Raw genomic sequence first — 18445 nt, forward strand, 5'->3', positions numbered from 1 at the left:
GTTTAATAAAGCTTTGTTGTTGAAGATTAGTTCAGGCAGACCAGTGATGTCAGCAGATCAGAATCTGTTGTCACATTCATGCCCGGTTTCATTGGTTTATTGATGCATCATCTGTTGAGCTACCAGCTGGCAAGAAACATCCAATCACAATCATACAAACGTACCAGGTGGACTTTATAAACACTCAGTCCTCACTACGTATTCCTCTGCTGATTCCTAATGCCAATTAACACATTTTGCAGCCACAACTCTGTGTGCGATTTGAGCTCTGGTGTCGCTTTCTTGCTAATCTCTGATATTCATATGTTTATCATTGTGTGTGTGTGTGTGTGTGTGTGTTAGGAGATTAGTAGCCTCCTTCCAGACTTCTGAATCTTGTTCAACAATTCAGCTGACAGTTGTTTCCTTAGTTGGAGAAACAATCCACCAATTAGAGCTTTGCAGACAGGATCTGGTACTAGCTAGTTCCCTACTTACGTCAATGGAAAATAACATAGAAGTAGCAACAGGAATGTTGACAAGCATGACTGAAGAAATAATAATAATAATAATAATAATAATAACTCTTACTTTGCCATATTATGTGTGGCAGTGTTTGTTGCTGTGATAAACATTTTCGTAGATGACAACAGTAGAAAAATCAGCATCAGTGGGGTGGATACGTCACTTTACACTGATTGATTAGGCCAAGATAAACAAAATGTTGATTATTTACCTTCCAGTGTAGCCCATAGCGTTCTAGTTAGCATTCCCTGTGAAATCAGGGTGAACTTTATTTTCTGACAACCAGCTTGACAAGAGAGAAACCAACTAAGAAACCTTATAACTCTCACTGCTGTCAAATACTGGTGTCTTGTCTGCTGTGTTTTATAAGAGGAAACACTTATAACAAATTTGCAACACTGTCTGTCTGTGTTTGACAATGTGGAGTAGTAAAATACAGGGACCCTTGTCAGAGATTCATAGGTTTTTCAGCATTTACAGTATAATGAGCTCTATGATGTTTTTTTTCATTCTCAAGAGATTGACAAAATTACAGAAGTTTCACTGTCATCCGACTCACTTCCCATTCTCTGCTAAATTAAATCTTCTCTGATTAGATTGAGCAAAGTATTTTCAGACGGGGGTATATGTTGTAATGTGTTACCATTTTGGGGTTGCTAGCATGAAAATGCAGTTTGAAGCACATTTCTTTTGTCATGTTCCACTCCCCGTTCAATCATAACACTTCAAGCTGCCAAAGAACGTGCTCTGCTGTCCAAGTCTCCATTTAAGTCTGCTTATGTTAGCTTAGCATGCCTTTCATCATGTCTAAGGAGAGAGCATAGTTGCTCTTTGGCTTATCGAGGCGTAATAATGGCTCCTCTTGGCAGCGTTGTTTTTTATGGATCAAAAAGTGATCCATAAAAAAGTTGTCCAAATAGTGATCTGCAGGTCTGGAGGCACTTAAGGCTCTGGCTCCTGACTGAAAACACCTAAAGTATTACGGCTCTATGCACAGCAAGAGGACCAAACATAAGAACAGAAACTCAGAGTTGCAAACATTCTGGGAGCTTCAACATGCTCTGTGTTTGCCCTTTAAATACAAAGTGGCTGTTGTTATAATCCTTTAACAATTTAACAGCCTGTGGTATTACTGCAGCTCTCTGGCATTTACCATCTGTAAGCTACAGTAGCGCAGTTGCAAGCTGACTGATAGCATTGATGGTAGCTTAGGAGAACTAATAGGTGCTGTTGTCCTCACGAATCTTACTTGAGAGAGATGAATGTCAGGGGCGGATCTACCAGGGTGGCGTGAGGTGACAACTGCCACCCCTAAAGAATGCCTTGCTATCCCAGCTGGTCGGACATTTACAAGAGCGAAACTCTGATGTCTGAATGCAAGTGAATGCAGCAAGAGTTGACGCCAGCTGCCGCTAGCCGTCCCTGCAGCGGGCAGCAGCTCCGTTTTCTTCCGGCCTCAGCAGCTTTCTGTGCAGCCTCACCCGGTTCTGGCCGCACACAACAACTGCTGATGGCTTTTTTTTCTTGCTAAATGTGTGTGTAGGGTTGCCAACTTCCACTAGTAGAAATACAGAGCGGCCGCAGATGGACAGTGGATGTTTTTTTGAAGGGTGTTTTGTTCAGTAATAGTAACTTGTGTTTGATTGTGTGATGGACTGATTAAACCTGACTAAACCCAAATACTGACGCTTGTTTACGAGTGTCTCCAGACTGCCTACTGCTACCAGCATCTCTGAAATTGCTCAGTCTGCAGACAAAAGTCCAAATTTCAGATCAGTCATGCAAGTGCAACATACAAAAGCGCCCATTGTAAAAAGCACTAAAATCACTCACTTCCCCAAACAAAAAGCCACACTAGTCAGTAATGCAAGCTTGTAAAGCTTGTACCTCAGAGCTGAGAGTTTGCACTTTTATCATACAAATAAAACAACAGAATATGCTTATTAGTCATATTTGGAGACTTTAGAGTGGTGTTGATCTTCTCATCTGATTCTCTGCAAGAAAGCAAATAAGCTCATTTCCCCAAATGTCAAATTGTTTCAGTATTGCAGCAGAGTGGGTCAAAAGGAACTGTGAAATTAATTAATGAATTTTTCCTACTCAAGGAGATGCCCGCAAATGCTAAAAAATGACTTAAATGATTGTTGACAATTAATTTTCCATCACTTGACTAATTGATTAATCAACCTAAATTGTTCAGTACAACTGTGAAACGAGATTTCCTTGGTGGCCAGATCCAAATTAGTCATGTTCCTAGTGTGTGAGGATGATTTATAACACAATCTCTTAATTAATGAATTGTTCCCAATGCTCCTCTGAGCGGCCCATCTCTATTTCCAGACCTTTTCTTTCTCTCAGTCGGTCCCATCAGATGACTCAGCAGCCGCAGCAGTTCATTAGACCTCTTCCCTGCCCACTTCACACATTTATTATAACACTGATCCAGTTCCAGAGGAGGAAGAACTAGCATTCATGTTGTGTTTGTCTTGTTGCCCTTTCCTAAGCTACTGCTGAGCAATTGGCAGTTTGGGCGTTTTATACACTGAAGTCTGCAGGTGTCTGTGCTACTTTACAATAATTGTCAAAGGTGGTGATGAGCAGTAACGGTGGTTTTGCTGCAGAACTGTTTTGTACCGCTGAAGAAGACAAGCAGTATGCAACGAAAAGACGAAAAAGAAAAATCTAATTCTAATAACAGCTGGGCCAGAATACACAGACAGAAAAAAAGCACAAGTGTTCCCCACTGTGTTCATTCATCACTCGAGGCCATAGTAGTAACACTTTCTCCCCTGTGACATAAAAATGGTTAACTTCATGGTTGTGTCTGCATGAGGAGAGAGAAACAGAGCGAGAGCGATAAACCACACACAGAGTAGGCTTAAACACTATTAGCTCCCGTTCCAGATAAAGGAATCCATATGTTTTCAATCATGCAGAGACTGACATGTTCTGTGTTTGTAGGCGGGCACCGTGAGGGACTCAATGGCCAAATCACTGTACAGCGCGCTGTTTGACTGGATTGTGTTCAGGACCAACCATGCTCTGCTCAACAACAAGGACCTGGAGGACAATTCAAAGGTAAGAACACACACACACGGAAAGATCTCATTACATACTGAAATGCACCTACAACACTCCAATATTAGACCTGGGTCTTGTGCCCAGTACAAATACAAACTAACACTACCTATAAAAAAAACAGAAATATTTATGTACGTGTTTGAGGGTTTCTATTCCAGTATTATCTTCTCAATCTAAGATAACACCTTTAACCAAAGGTTGAATTCAGCGTAAATGACACCATCCAGTGACATGAAGCAGCTGAACTGCGCCACTATCAGGTGGAAATATTCTGCAGGCTGAGCTCACAGAGAAGATGTTGTGCTTTCATACTGCACAATGTACCTGAATCTTCTTTTTCTGAGTAGTCTGACTTTGACTAATCAGATATCGACCTGTTTTCCAACTCCGTGTTAACTAGACAGAGCTACTGCGCTGTAATTAGAAGGCATACAAGATGTTGTCAAACTGTGTTGCCTAGCAACCAGAATAATGTAATGCTACTTACTACTTTTGAGCTCTTGCTCTCTCAGTTAGCAGCAACACTCACAGCTTCACTGTGAGTGAGTAAGAGAACAAGACAAATAGATCCTATTCGAGTACTGCTCATCACTGTCACTCACATGTTGCACGGCTTTATGGGTGACCTCGTTTTACACAGGTAAGGATGCAACTAATGATTATTTTCATTACCAGCCCGAAGATATTCTGTTTACTGTCATAGAGGACTAAAGAAACCAGAAAATATTCACATTTGAGAAGTCTGAATCAGAGGATTTGAACATTTATTGACTCAAAATGAGTAATCGATTATCATAGTTGTAGTAGTAGTAGTAGTAGTTGGTGATTAATTCAACTAATCGAAGACATAACAGGAAAACCACAGGTCCATTTGGCTCCATTTAGCATTACTAGTTTCTGGGCACTGCTACTTTGTCTGTTGGCTCCCTGATGAGGCTTACTGAGGCTATGTTCACATTATAGGCCTTAATGCTCAATTAATGATGTTTTAGTCAAATCTTTTTGTGTTGATAGTTCACATTCATGGTTTTAAGTGACGTGTATCTGGCTCTGATGTGAACACCGTCGAGATCCTAAACTGCCACGCATATGTAGATTTAACTGAAATGTGAGCCACAAGCACATGTACAAGAATAACAACAATAATGTCATTTTTGCGACAGTCAAATCATAAACACCGATGACACGGCTGTCGACATATGAGGGTGACGTGTTTATTTTTACCGGGCTGTGAGGTGCCGACATTGAACGACGACGACAGGCATCACGTGCAGAGAAGTGAGACATTTTTAAAAAAAAAAAAACATGTGAATACCGATTTGACCGTTCTGACAGCGGTCGCATAGCCAGAAATCAGATATAAATCTCGCATCTACAGTAGGATGACAAGTGGTCCGGACAAAATCTGATCTGGTTTGTTAACACTTCCATGAAAAAATCTGATCTGAGCCACTTGGGGGCAAAAAAAAAAAAAAGCATGTAATGTGAACGTAGCCTTATATACTTAAATGAAGCAGAGCCACGGTTAGCGATGTTAATTACTGCTTTTCCTCCTATGACAAGTCAATATGTCTGCTGTAGAAAAAGGCTAATCACACCGATGGAGGAGAAGTACTGTATGTAGTCAGTCTGCCTTTGCCCTGCTTCATGTCTTCCCTTTGTTCTGTCTGTCTTCCCTCATCTTCATTCGTCTGTCTGTCTGTCAACCACATCTGTCCATCTGTCCGTCAGTTAAGACTGGATCCCCCTGCTCTCTGGCTCGTTCTACTCCCACAGGCGGGGAGTGGCGTGATATGACAATTCCACTATGTGCGGTTTTATGTATGTATGTGTGTGTGTGTGTGTGTGTGTGTGTGTGTGTGTGTGTGTGTGTGTGTGTGTGTGTGTGTGTGTGTTGGAGTGGCAGCTGGCAAGTCATACCCAGTGGGGGCATCTAAAGGATTAGAAAACAGATCATTCGATGTGTGTGTGTGCCAGGAACATTTGGGCAGATGGCATCAAGTTCCCTTCAGCTCAGTTTACCCCCTCTGGTCCTCTGCTTTCCCAGTGCTCTCTCTGTGTGTGTGTGTGTGTGTGTGTGTTTCCCTTGGCACTGACATCATCTGTGTGTGTGTGCGTTTGTCCTCCCTCAGCTCAGCGCTGTCAGGAGGTCGATGAGGTTGCCCTTTGTGTCAAGGTTATTGTGTACAGATAACAGATTATATATGCAGTCTGCGTTCATGTATGTTTTTACGCCAGAGTGAAAAAAAAAAAAAAAAAAAATCACCCTTAAGAGAGAAATAAAACACTCCAGAATGAAATAAAATTAAATTGGAAACAGCTTTTACAGTCCATCTCTTAATTAGAGGCCCTCTCTGAGTGCACGCCTCCTTCAGATGGTGCATATTAATGATATATGATGAGATGAATCTTACTGACATCCAAAGGGCAACCGGGTCACTGAAGCTGTAAAGAATAGGATGTAAAAAGAAACAAAACATCTGTAAATAAAGAAGAGAAAGCATCATAAATTTTTTTTACTGATGTTCACAGTGTTTTTCTGATAACCGATTCCACAAATGTGTTAAATATAGAAAAGAACATGAGCCGTTTGTCTTTTCTACCAGATCCTGTCCATAGGAGTCCTGGACATCTTTGGTTTTGAGGATTATGAAAACAACAGCTTTGAACAGTTCTGCATCAACTTCGCCAATGAAAGACTCCAGCACTACTTCAACCAGCACATCTTCAAACTAGAGCAGGTACAGTAGAGTGTTATTATATCCTCCCTTTCTTCCATTTTCTTTCTTCTCTCCTTTTTACCATCCAGACAATGATTATTGTGCGGCTGCTGATAACATGCCTCTGCATCCTGTGTTTCACTGTCGCCGTGACGATGGCAACAAACATTTATTCTCCGTCTGGGAGGGTTTGTGTTGGTACTGTGTGTCGTGACATCAGAGGTTCTGCATTAGCGTCATATTATTGTGGCTGATTTGATGGATGCGGTAAAGAACGGACCCTCTTGACCTCCACTTGTAAGGGAGGACATTGTAGTTTCACTTCAGACGTCATACTGCTGAAAACGTCCTCTGTGCCGTAGACCTCCTTTTGTTGTTCAAAAAACTATTAAAAACACATCAATGAGCCGCACGGCTGCACTGGGTGACATGTTCCTTCACCTTGAACAGTTTGGGCACTTTGGTTTGTTTAGAAATAAATAAGATAAATCAGGATTTTGAAACACACGCAATACTGAAAACACAGTACAACACAGTAATGTTTTTATTTCAGGAACACGTTCATCTCTGACAGCTGGTGTGGTTAGCTTGGTTAGCAGTTATCTGATCACACAGAAACTACAATAACAAATCACAGACGAACTTTCTCAATAAAACAGATAACGATCCAACAACAAGCGTAAGTTAGATAAAAAGGTGTCTCTGACAACAGGCTGCATGAACAACCAGTTAAACTGCTGTGTAACTATAACTGTGGGGTTGCCGTAGCAACAGAGTATTTAACTGAAACCAGCTGCCGGTGGCAAAATACGTTTAATTAATCATAATATAATTTGACGTGTCGGTGCAGGATGGAAGCTGACTAAGTTTGGCTCCGATTTCAGTATATTAGAACTTTGTATAAACTACATCAAATTACAAATGTTCCACATAAAAGATTAGAAAGTCCTGCTCTAGGTTATTATATCTTGAATTACTGTATGATGTCTTGATCTAAGTGCAATATAAAACTACTCAAGTTACCCTAGATTACCAGCGGTAATGAGAACAATGATACAAGAGAAATGCTGGGAAAGAAAATAGAATAAAAGGAGAATAGAGAAGAGCTCAAGGGGCTGGTTTGTTGCTTGTTTCTGTTGTATTCTCTTGTATTTAAACAAACTGAGATGGATTAAACTGGCAAGAAGCTCTTCCTGCAAGTGTGTTTAACTCTGCTTTGCAAGGGTTTTATGTTTTATTGTCAGTGTCTTTAGCTCGGTAGCAACAGACTAACATTTGTCAGACCTTTCACTGCTACAAACAACCGGTCATTTCAAGTTGAACTTCTGCAAGAGCTTTTGTGCCGGACAGCCACGTCCCCCCTGACATTACAGCACAGGCAGCTATAATTATGCAGCTAGGTTAAGTTAGCATGCACATCCATTAAAGTGAAGGGTCAGAGGAAAAGTGCTGAATGTCCAGAACAGGCTGACAGGCCGAGTTAGAGAGCAGGAGTCAAACAGGGCTGAATGTTTTCCGACAGCGCCGCTAACAGCTAACACTGTTTTTTAAGCTTTGCAACAAGCTTTTTTGCTTTTCCCCCCAGCTGGGTTTGTTTATGTTTTTGTTTACTATTTATGCCTCCGAATAGTCCCCCTCTCTCTCTCTCTTTTTTTTTTCTTTTCTCATGTAATTTCATCACTGTCGCCACTGTGCTGATCACAGAGACGCCAGCATCATAACTACCCGCTCTCTCTCTCTCTTTCTATCTGCCTCTCTTTCACTCAAAAGGGCTATTACTGAACCGCTAATCCCTGACCAGCTACAGTATATTATGTATTCATTATGCTCATTTATTCAGATGCCAACTGCCAAACCACTTAATATTCTGTACATGTTTTTTTTTTTTTCCAATCATATCCATAGAGAAAGCCAGACGAGCTCTGAGAGGGATAGAAAATAGAGGGAGACATTTTGGGGGAGATAATGAGTCTAAATCAGTCGGACTGTGTCACAGTAGCTGCCAGTTCTCGTCTCCCTCTTGCTGAACCCTGATAGGTTGTGGCAACTTAGCGGGCGGGCCTATCGCTGAAGGCTAAACGAGAAGAGGAACAGAAATGGAAAAAAAAAAAAGAGCAGTGCGTTTCAGTAAACGAGTGCAATAACGTTCCTTCACCCTCAATGAAGATCACAGACTGCCTATCGACCTGCGCTAATGGTTCTGTTATCTGTTTTTGACAGTTAGCCCTCAGGCCCTACACACACACACATATAAACACACACACACACACACGCACACACACACACGCACACTACAGGATGTAACATGTACTAACAAACTGGTTGTTATCTGTAAATGTAAAATTGACGGTTAATCACTCTGCTGCTTCAATTTTACTTGCTGCTGACGCTCATGCCAGGACAAAATGAATTCCTGAAAATAAGCAAACAGATTACAGGAGAAAATAAACAGATTTATTCCTGCTTTAGACCACAGGCATTGCCATCATAACAGACATGGTAAGGAGCTACAAATACAAGACAATAGAGCGTTCATGCTGAAAAACACTTTTAAATTAAGGCAGAAAAGTTGGGGTTTTTTTGCCATGTATGTACTCATTTATTTTATTTGATTATTTGTCAGGGATAATGTTCATTAGAGGATATGTTCATATGTTTTTTTTTTCATAAAGCATCACTCATATGCCCATACATTATGCACACTGAAACAGTTTGCTCTCCATACTGGTCATTAAAAGATCTCTAACATGCTTCCAAGGTGAGCGATGGAGCAGAAAATCCTCATTCTCTGCAAAAATACTTGACTTGAAAAATTGTGAACCTATCCTTTTAATCAACAGAAGAACAGAGCTGTAAACGAGTGTTTCATCTGTTGCCCCAAGCCAGATGTTATAAAGGTACCCTAACAGTAGAATCATTTATTTATATATATATATATATATGTACTGTATATACTGGATATAAAGCACCAGTCAAAAGTTTGGACACAAGGTTTTTCTGATGTAAAATTTGTTCAGTTCTCCATCGTTGTCTGTAAAGATTCTCATCCGTCCAGGTCACTATTAAGTACTAATTCAAAGCATTTGTACGTTGTTAGATCTTGATTTTAATCAACAGAAGTCACCTCACATACACACGTTAATTAATTTTCAGACATAGTGGCGCTTATGGAAGTTTTCTGTGTTACTTTGTTGGCAGGAGGAAGACCACACACATTAAACTTCTTCTTTTATTCACAAAGTAAAAAGCTGAATCAAAGCTTTAAGATTATGCCTTCATCAGGGGCCAAACACAAATTAGAAACTGCTTTATCTCTTTGACTAGAAGTAAGTAGGTTGACTAGATTTTTTGGCCACTTTGGGGCTTCGAAAACAAGCTGTAAACACACAACGCTGACATATAAAACCAAAAAAATGAGCTTAAAGATGCTAAAAAGCTCCGACACTGAGGGGGAACCACAAAGTTGGATGATAAATCTCTGTGGGTTTGTCACAAAGAGCGACTCCTTTCACACAAGTAGTCATGAGATCTGTTGTTAATATAAAACATGTTGATAATAGCAGCTTTTAGTTTTAAAAAGTCATATATCTGTAAAAGGAAAAAGAAAACATCACCCCTATTAAATAAATATTTCATTATCTTTAGAGTATGCTGCCTATAAAAGTGTTTTTCTCAACAATAGCTGCCTTTTTAAAAGTAAAATAATATGTTTAAATTTGATGTCGTCCATCATTCTGTGACATCAGGTGCTCCCTGATGGATATCTCTGTTTGGAGTCAACCTTTCACTTGAACGCCTGTTCCTGTGTTATGTTCAATTAATAAGTGTCAAAGTGCTGCTGAGACGTTCGCCCTCACAGGACGGTGCCCAATATTGTTTCAGCAGAGTTCATGTTTATTATCCTTTAATCACTGGGGTCCTCCAAACCTTTGGCTCTCTGCCGTCCATGAGTTTATTTGACAGGACAACAGTTGAGGTGGAGTTGATCTCTGGGCCCCCCTGAGGCAGGTTAGTATAGCTTCTTAATCGAGGGTTGCCAGATCTCAACTCTGATTTGTGTTTGTTTGAATAAAGTTGTGCAGTTCACACCGCGGGCCCCTTACACCCTCAGTTTGACGTCAGAAAGAGAGGAAAGCACTCCGCACCTTTTTAACTGTTGACCTCTGATCAGCAGGCACTCCGTTACCTTTAGAGGATGAATGAATGAAACTTACCCAGCGCACATAAATTAAACCAAATTAAATGGTAATCATAACACTGTAGGAAACAGCAGTTTACAAGAGTTTCAACTTAAGGTCTGCTTACTTGCTTGTTCTGGAGCTTTCGACCATATCGGCTTAATGTTGAACATTTAGCCAACATGGATGAAAAAATCCTAGAGGTGCTCAGATTCATGGGAAGTTTGAACATCTACAAGTTCAATGACAACCCATGAAGACTGTGTCTTAAGGTTGAAAGCTCCAGAACAAGTGAGTGAGTGGACCTTGAGTTGAGATGGACTGTTAATTAGGTTTTTTTGTTTGTTTTTGTAGAAATTATCAGTGCTTTTTAAAAAAAAAACACATGGCCTTTTAATATCTGCATGTGAGAATTAAGTGTCTGGATTTCTTCCTCTGCTTGCCTAAAAATCTTAATTTGACTTGACTCTTCAGTTCCCCTCAGCTTTTAGTAGCTTTATAGTATCTTTTATCTCACTTTTTCAGTTTTCTTGCCCACAACATCACTGTTTTGGTTCACTCTCACGGCTCTCATCAGTAGCAGAGTATCCAGACTCAGCAGGAAGCTGTTTCCAGAGCAAAAACTTTGACAAATTCTCTGTAAACTACCAGTCCAGAACCAAACGACAAGACAAAATTAGCAGCCAGCTGGTGAACATGTTGAGCATTTGGCAGCTAAAGACTGTTTCCCTTAAGAGTTAGTGTAAACCAAACTCTAAAAGGAGAATAAATATTGGACTTACCTTCGTGAGGCGGCCAGAAACACAACTCCATGAGTGCTAATGTTTCTCCATATCTGCTAGGTGTGTCAGTTGGCAACTGTTTGCTAAGTTATGTTTAGCTGTTTGCTATGTTTGCCATATCAAACTTAACAGGGATCATTTGTAAATGTTTTTACAGCTTGTATATCAGTTACTGCAGGTTTAAAGGAGATTAGGTGAGTTTCTAGGATGACAAGATCCAGCGTATTCAGTTGACAAGTCGATTTAAATGCGGAACAACCATTTCAATCAACCAGTGAGTTGTTGGCTGTAGAAAGAAGCTTTCTGAACCGCTGCTCTCTCTTTGTCCATCATCCTGACTGTGAAAGGTGGTTTTGACTTTCCACCGGGGGGATTTTCTCCTTCTCCTTCCTCCGGGCTTCCAACCAATCAGTTGGTCTTATCAGCAGTGTGTGTTTACCTTAGGAACAGCAGCCAAAGCTAATAGGAACACACCAACTGCAGGCCTCAGCTGGATGGAGGAGGGGTGTGTTTGTATATGTATATGTGTGTGTGTGTGTGTGTGAGTGTGTGAGGACTTAAGAGTGCAGTGTTTACACTCAACATGCCAATTGGCGCTCGATTTCTTCTCTGTGTGTGTGGACACCGGTATATCAAAGTTAGAAAAGACATGACAGCCACCGCCTTATAGGCAAACACAGCATTACGTTTAACTCCTGAGATGTCATACTGAGTATAGAAACCATAAACATGTGGCCAGGTTTATCTTCATCTGATAGACGGGAGAACCCTGCAGCCTACTGCTCTCGAGTTCACTGTAAAGTCCAGCGGTAGAGCAGTAGAAGTAAGTGCCAGGGGAATCTCTAAATCATGTTCCTCCCTTTGAGTGAGTTGCCAGATTTTGTCTAATTGCACTCTTTATTATATAAGCCGTCATACCGATAAAAGCAGCTGTTAATTATTTATAGATTGGGAAGACGGAGTTGACATTTTGATGCACATTTTCCGCTCTACACACCCTTATTTTGATCATACGGCCCAGCTCACTCTCTGACATCATTTTTTGTGAGTCATACTGGTTGACAGAGTCCCATTTGCTTCTCCTCTGGCTGGACCACAAAAAGCAAAAACCCACCTCCGGAGCATGTTGAACGACAACACAGCGAACATGTCTTCTTTTTTTTTTTTTTTTTTTTAATCTCTGTCTTCATCAGTTTGTACATCTCTTTCTGTCTGTGCTTTTAAAACCACCAGAAACCTTCTCCAGCTCCCACGATTGCGTCGCGGTTCCTCCTGTCTGTTCAATAAAAACACTCCGCTGTCATAACAAGAGAGAGACGGGCGCTGAGGGAGAGAGAAATACAAAGAAAGGAGAGGAGAGAGATGGCAGGGGTAGATGTAGAATTGCACACAAACACAACCTCCCTCACCTCTGCACCGGGGCGTCGGGCCAAGCACAATTCAGGTCACTCGAATGCTGCACTGCGTTACGCAGCAGAGAACAGACAGATTTGACTAATAGATGGAGGGATGACCACAGATCCTGACCGACCTCATCAACCACAACAGAACATCTTGCTTTCTTCAGCACAGCAGGACATTGTAGGGCTTTTAGTGCTTGCAGACTGGTTTTATGTCTCGGTATCTATTACTGTAAGTCTCTCTTTTCACTCAAATTACAAAGAGACAGATTTTGTCGCTTAATTCTAGTGGTATCTAACCATGTTGATAGTTTTCCTTTATCCTTAAGTTTTTAAATATTAATCTCTGTGATTACTTCCTTCACCTCAATTTCATATAGACTCCTTGTTTGGTAGAAAGTAGATTCACTGATATTCGCACACAGGGTGTTCTGCAGATTATCCAGAGTATCAAGCTCCCTTATTCCAGAAAGAATGTTATTTTGCAACGTTTTGAGCACCACAAATTCATTTTGATTGACCTCCATTACGCTGGTGTGGAAGCATAAAATCTCAACATGCATATCTCAAAACTAAAATATGTGTGTTTTTGTGATTGGGGTGAACTAACCCTTGAAGTAAACAGCAAGTACCGGAGTCGTGGTCTCATTCTGACTGCCGACATCCACTTCCACCTCATTCCAGAGGTGGAATGAGGTGGAAGTGGAAAATGTTGGTTGTTTTTAACTGTATCTTTTAATCGTGTGAAGGGTTTTACTCATCGGGCGTCTGGATCTTAAGTTATCAGAGAAACAAGTTGAGCAAACGTTAGCGGCAGCTCGAACAGCGTCCGAGAAACACTGATTTTGAATGTGAAACTGCTTTATTCATTGTTTTTACTGGTTTTAATCACCGTGTCTGTTTGTTTTGGAGAGGGAAAGACCTCTGCAGATAATTCAGCTGCTAGTAAAAACTTCCTGAATGATGAAAACTGAAAGAATCCTAACCGGGAATAGCTGGTTGTTTAACAATGAAGGCAACAACTCTCATGATCCCACGGTACTTCACGACGTCATCAAACTCCGTCTTTTGTTATCGTTTTGATTAAGAGACCCTTAGGAGCAGAAATTACATATTGTACGTTTAAGTAGCTGTTAAGTAGCTGTTGAAATCGATCTAGCAGGAGGCTAAACAAGTGATGCTCCTGCACTTGACAACCAGTAGCACTGCACTGACAGAGGTTAAAGTGATTGAAAAAGACAGTAGAGCAGCGTCCGGTGGCGTAACGATTAACATAACCGTAAGGTATGTTGCATGTCATACACTTCTCTCTCTCTCTCTCTCCACATATGTCCTGTCTATATCTACACTGTAAGTTGTTCACAATAAAGACAAAACACCAGGAAAACAAAGACAGGCGTTGAGAAACAACATGTAAAGACGTGTTGTTCACTGCACAGAAAGTCTCCTAAAGCAACTGTTTCTCAGATGCTGGAACTGGCATGCCTGGCACTCAGTGATGAAACCTCGTTCAAAATCACTCTCAGATTTTTTTTTTAGTCAAACTGTAATTGAACCATCTTTTCTGCGTGCTTCACATACTGAGTCAGAGCTTTGTAGTCCTCTGCCGGGCTGAGCTGTTTACCTAAATGCGTGTATGCAATAAAACGGCTGATGAGAGCGAGTGTGTTTTATCTCTTTATCTCTGTGTGTCTACATCTAATTTTCTCTCTTAGTCAACACATGTTCACAAAACTCTTTCACAGACATAACAAAGTTAGTCAGATGAACTGAGTCACTCGTCGGTCAGTACTTGGCTCGATGAGATTAAAACAAAAGCAGCCGCATGCAACTATTTTACGGTTCTGTTTTCGTTTTGCTTGATCTGGTGCAACCTCTGAATGAAACCAAACATGCCACATGTTCAGAATGCCTCGTCTGTGATTCAGCAGCCTAAAAAAGGAGGCATGGGCAGACGTGTCGCGTTTATAAAAGTATGCTCCAGTGCTGTTTTGAATACTTTACTGCTGTCTCAGTTTAGTGAGTGTTTAACATGTGAGCCAATGTTGTTTTAACTATATTTGATTTTTTTTTTTCTTTCATTACCATAATGCTAAGTACATTCTGCTAGAAGTAGTTACACCTACACATTACACAAATAACCTTGTACATCATACACACATAAAACATACACTCACTGTGATATTTAGAGCTGGGTTCACTTTTTCAGTACCAAACATTATGCACATTCCTGTGCACGCTGGTTGTTTTGTGACGAGTTAAGGATGGTGATGTGGGTCCATCTGTTCGCCCAACACACTGGTCCACAGCTAAAATTCCAGCCACATTCCCATGACATTTGGTATAAATATTTGTGATTCCCAGAGGATTATAAAAACATTTGTTGTTGTTTTTTTGTCCTTTTCTTTAACTTTATATTTTGTGGTTTACACTTCACACTTACACTTTCTTGTTTTTATATTTTCTCTTCTCAGTCTCCACTATTGCATCTCTCTCTTTTCTTTTTCCTTTAAAGCACTTTGTGATTCCTGTTTTGCAAAGTGTTGTATGAAGTAATCTCATCAAAATTTCCATCGTACCCATTACCGTATTGGGAATCTGAATTTCTGGCTGGATTTCTGTGAAATTTTCTGTGGATGTTGATGATTCCCAGAGGGGTTAGTCTTTTATTATATTTATTGTTTTTTATGACCTCATTGACCTTTGTTCCAGTACCACCGACAGCACGAGCTTTTCCATGTGTACTGAAGAAATATCTGTGTAAAAGGCCATGAAATGTACTAAGCACATTTGTGCCCCTCAGAGGAGGATTTGTCAGAGTTGCACACAAGATATGACACAAGATATAACATAGTCTTATAGACAGATTCAGACTCCTGAACCCACTCATGTTTCCACGGAGGATACCATTTATGTAATGACCTGATTGCTTTTCATATAGCACCACCCTAAGGACAAACTTTATGTATTTATCTTCACTACTGGGAAGGCTCTAAGAATAAATTAGAAAAATGAACTCTGTCCAGTGCTTTTGTTTTTGGGGGACGTAAAGATTATAACTTTAATCATTTTTGTTATTTATTTCTGATGGAAACCCCTTTATTTACTACCTTATATTTCTGCCTTTCTGGTGCTGACTCCTAGGTTTTAATGTCTAGAGACCCCCCACCCCCTCCAAGTTGTGTGTATTCAAGGGAAATTTGCTGAGTATGCATGCTCTTTTCCAGCAGTTCAAGCATTAAAACACACTTTTGACCTGTAAGCTACTGGACCAGGAACTGTTGACATGCCTTACTCAAGTGCACCTCAACAGTAGCTGTGAGGGGAGGAGAGAAACAAACCCATGTACACACTTCCTCTCTTCTTCCTCCTAGCTGGCAGAGGGATTCTAACTGGTGTCTCCCACTGGACTCCCTAAGGGGTATTAAAAGGAAATGGGGTATATAGCTCAGCTATCATTGGCCCCTGGGGGCAAATAGACCTCACCAGCTGACTGTTGGTAATGACTGACCTACCAACAAGCAGCCAGGTGTTTCCATAGTGGGGGATGCAGAGATTCAGTCATGTGAAAGGAGAATGCCATGGAGAGCATTCACAAGTATCTGATAAAAGCAGCAGCTTTCTTTTTCTTTTTTTTTCATCACTTTCTTCATGTAACATCTCCGACACGAGTTAAAGCTCTTCATGTATTTACTGACCTGAAGTTCTCATTCCTGTGTGTTTCCCCCCTTGCAGGAGGAGTACAGGGCCGAGGGCATCACCTGGCACAACATCGAGTACATCGACAACAGCAGCTGCCTCAACCTCATCAGCAAGAAACCCACCGCTCTGTTCCACCTGCTGGACGAGGAGTGCAAGTACGCCACCTGCTGAAATACAGCTGATCTCTTAAAGTCAGCAGTTAGCTTCTGTTGGTGATATTTTGTAAATTAGACTTGACATTTAGGAGTTTGAGGTATTTTGTTGCCAAAGCATCTATTTCTCCCTTTTTTGTAAATTACATTTTTCCTGCAGTGGCCTGTCGAACTCTGTGATGGATGATTTTGATATTATGTTGTGTACACCTGCATGCAGATGAAGCACGCTTCTTGCACAGCATGGTTATGTTTTTCATTCCCTGTGTAGGTGTCTGATAGTGAAGCATATTTTATCCTAGCATGCTTCATTGAAATGACCTTTTGATCACCCTGAATAAGCATGTTTTGCACCACAATGGTGAATCAAAGAGACAAACTGCTCCCTGTGCAAGCCTTTTCTTCATTAGCTTGATTGATACCAACACTGGGACTTCTACAGGGTTTAACTAAAGCATAAACATGCTAATTCCGCCAACATCTCTGGATCACATTTTAGTTTCTTTCTGCCTTCTCTCTTGTGAAACACTCTCATCCTGCAGGTCAGCACGCTGCCTCGGCATCTTTCTCCATCATAAATCAAATCCAGCGCTTTCCCGCCCCCCTCGCATAAAAACACATCAGGCGGTACACACACAGCCATATTTATCTATGTTAGCTGTCATCTTACTTGCCACTTAGCATAGCTGGTTCATCTGGATTTAATAATGCCTGGAATGGACCAAATGGCGTGTGTACATTTGTGGATATATATATGTTTGTGTGTGTGTGTGTGTGTGTGTGGAGGGGGGACCACTTTTGGAGAATTAGGGTCAAAGGGGGGATCTCTAAAGAAAAAATGAGGGGGGACAGGGTCTCTATGGGGGTTTTTTATGCTAAATGATTACATAGAGAGAAAGAAAGACACTTAGAGATCTCATCATTCACAGTTAGTGGAGCTCGCGGGGCTTCGGGGCCTCTGGAGAAGTGGATTAGGTTACTGCAGGAGCGAGTGTGGGGGTTCAGTTCTACAGTAACAGCATCAAGCTGTAAGACCCCTGTGGATATTCTTCAGCCAGCAGTGTGTTTCAGAGGTGTAGGGAGGAGAGGTTTCGATGATATAAAACATCTCATAAGGAATGTTGATCCAGCCAGCTGAGGTTAGCGGTACATTTAACGGGTAAAATGAAAAAACTAACCTGAGGTGCAACGACTACAGAAGAACGTGCAGGTAGAGATGATGTACCTGGTTACATCTGAGCCAGAGATTTAAGTTTCTGACAGTTTTAACCCCTCAGGGTTATGGGAATGCCATCAAAGAGACTTTACTTCTCTTAAACTTTATCAAGTACCACTAAGCAGAGAATAATGCTGAACTCTGTCGCTAGCAGGAAATGGAAATAGAAAATTAACTGATTCATATTTTAGGCTCTGTGGCAGCATCAGGGGCAATGATGGTTATGTGAGTTTGTAGGTTGTTCCACCTCTTTGGACTGTTTAATGGATTGCCATGAAATCTGGTACAAGCATTCATGGACCCCAGAAGATTAATCTGAATGACATTGTGTTCGCTCACTAGTGACTAGTGATCCTCTGACTTTCTCTCTTTAGATCATACATCCATTTGTTGTTTTAAAGGAAGTGTCTCAACAGCTATTGGATGGATTGACATGAAATTTCTTAGAGACATTTGGATGAATCAGAATCACTATTCAGCTAGCGCCATCCTCGGGTTGAAATTTTAATTTGTCCAGTAATTTGTTTTATGACCAAATAACTTCAAAACTAATGACAATCCCATTAGCCTCAGCTGTACGTTGTGTTTAGTGCCATTCAGGAAATGTTATCATGCTAACACGCTAAACTAAGATGATTAACATAGTAAACATCAGCATGTTAGCATTTGAGTGTAGACTCTTCTTTTTTTTTCCAACAATGTATTTGAGT

At 40.9% G+C, this 18445-nt stretch overlaps 1 protein-coding gene across 1 annotated transcript in view; it reads left to right on the plus strand.

Annotated features, from left to right (window-relative positions):
* The window catches only part of LOC122985638 (unconventional myosin-IXAa-like), a 159010-nt gene that overhangs the window by 107038 nt on the left and 33527 nt on the right, over positions 1 to 18445 (plus strand). The window contains exons 10-12 of the mRNA XM_044356466.1: positions 3466 to 3582; positions 6192 to 6326; positions 16401 to 16522. Of these exons, the coding sequence (XP_044212401.1) occupies positions 3466 to 3582; positions 6192 to 6326; positions 16401 to 16522 (374 nt within the window). The remainder of the gene's footprint in view (positions 1 to 3465; positions 3583 to 6191; positions 6327 to 16400; positions 16523 to 18445) is intronic.

This window comes from Thunnus albacares, chromosome 7, assembly GCF_914725855.1.
Source record: "Thunnus albacares chromosome 7, fThuAlb1.1, whole genome shotgun sequence".
Lineage (NCBI taxonomy): Eukaryota > Metazoa > Chordata > Actinopteri > Scombriformes > Scombridae > Thunnus > Thunnus albacares.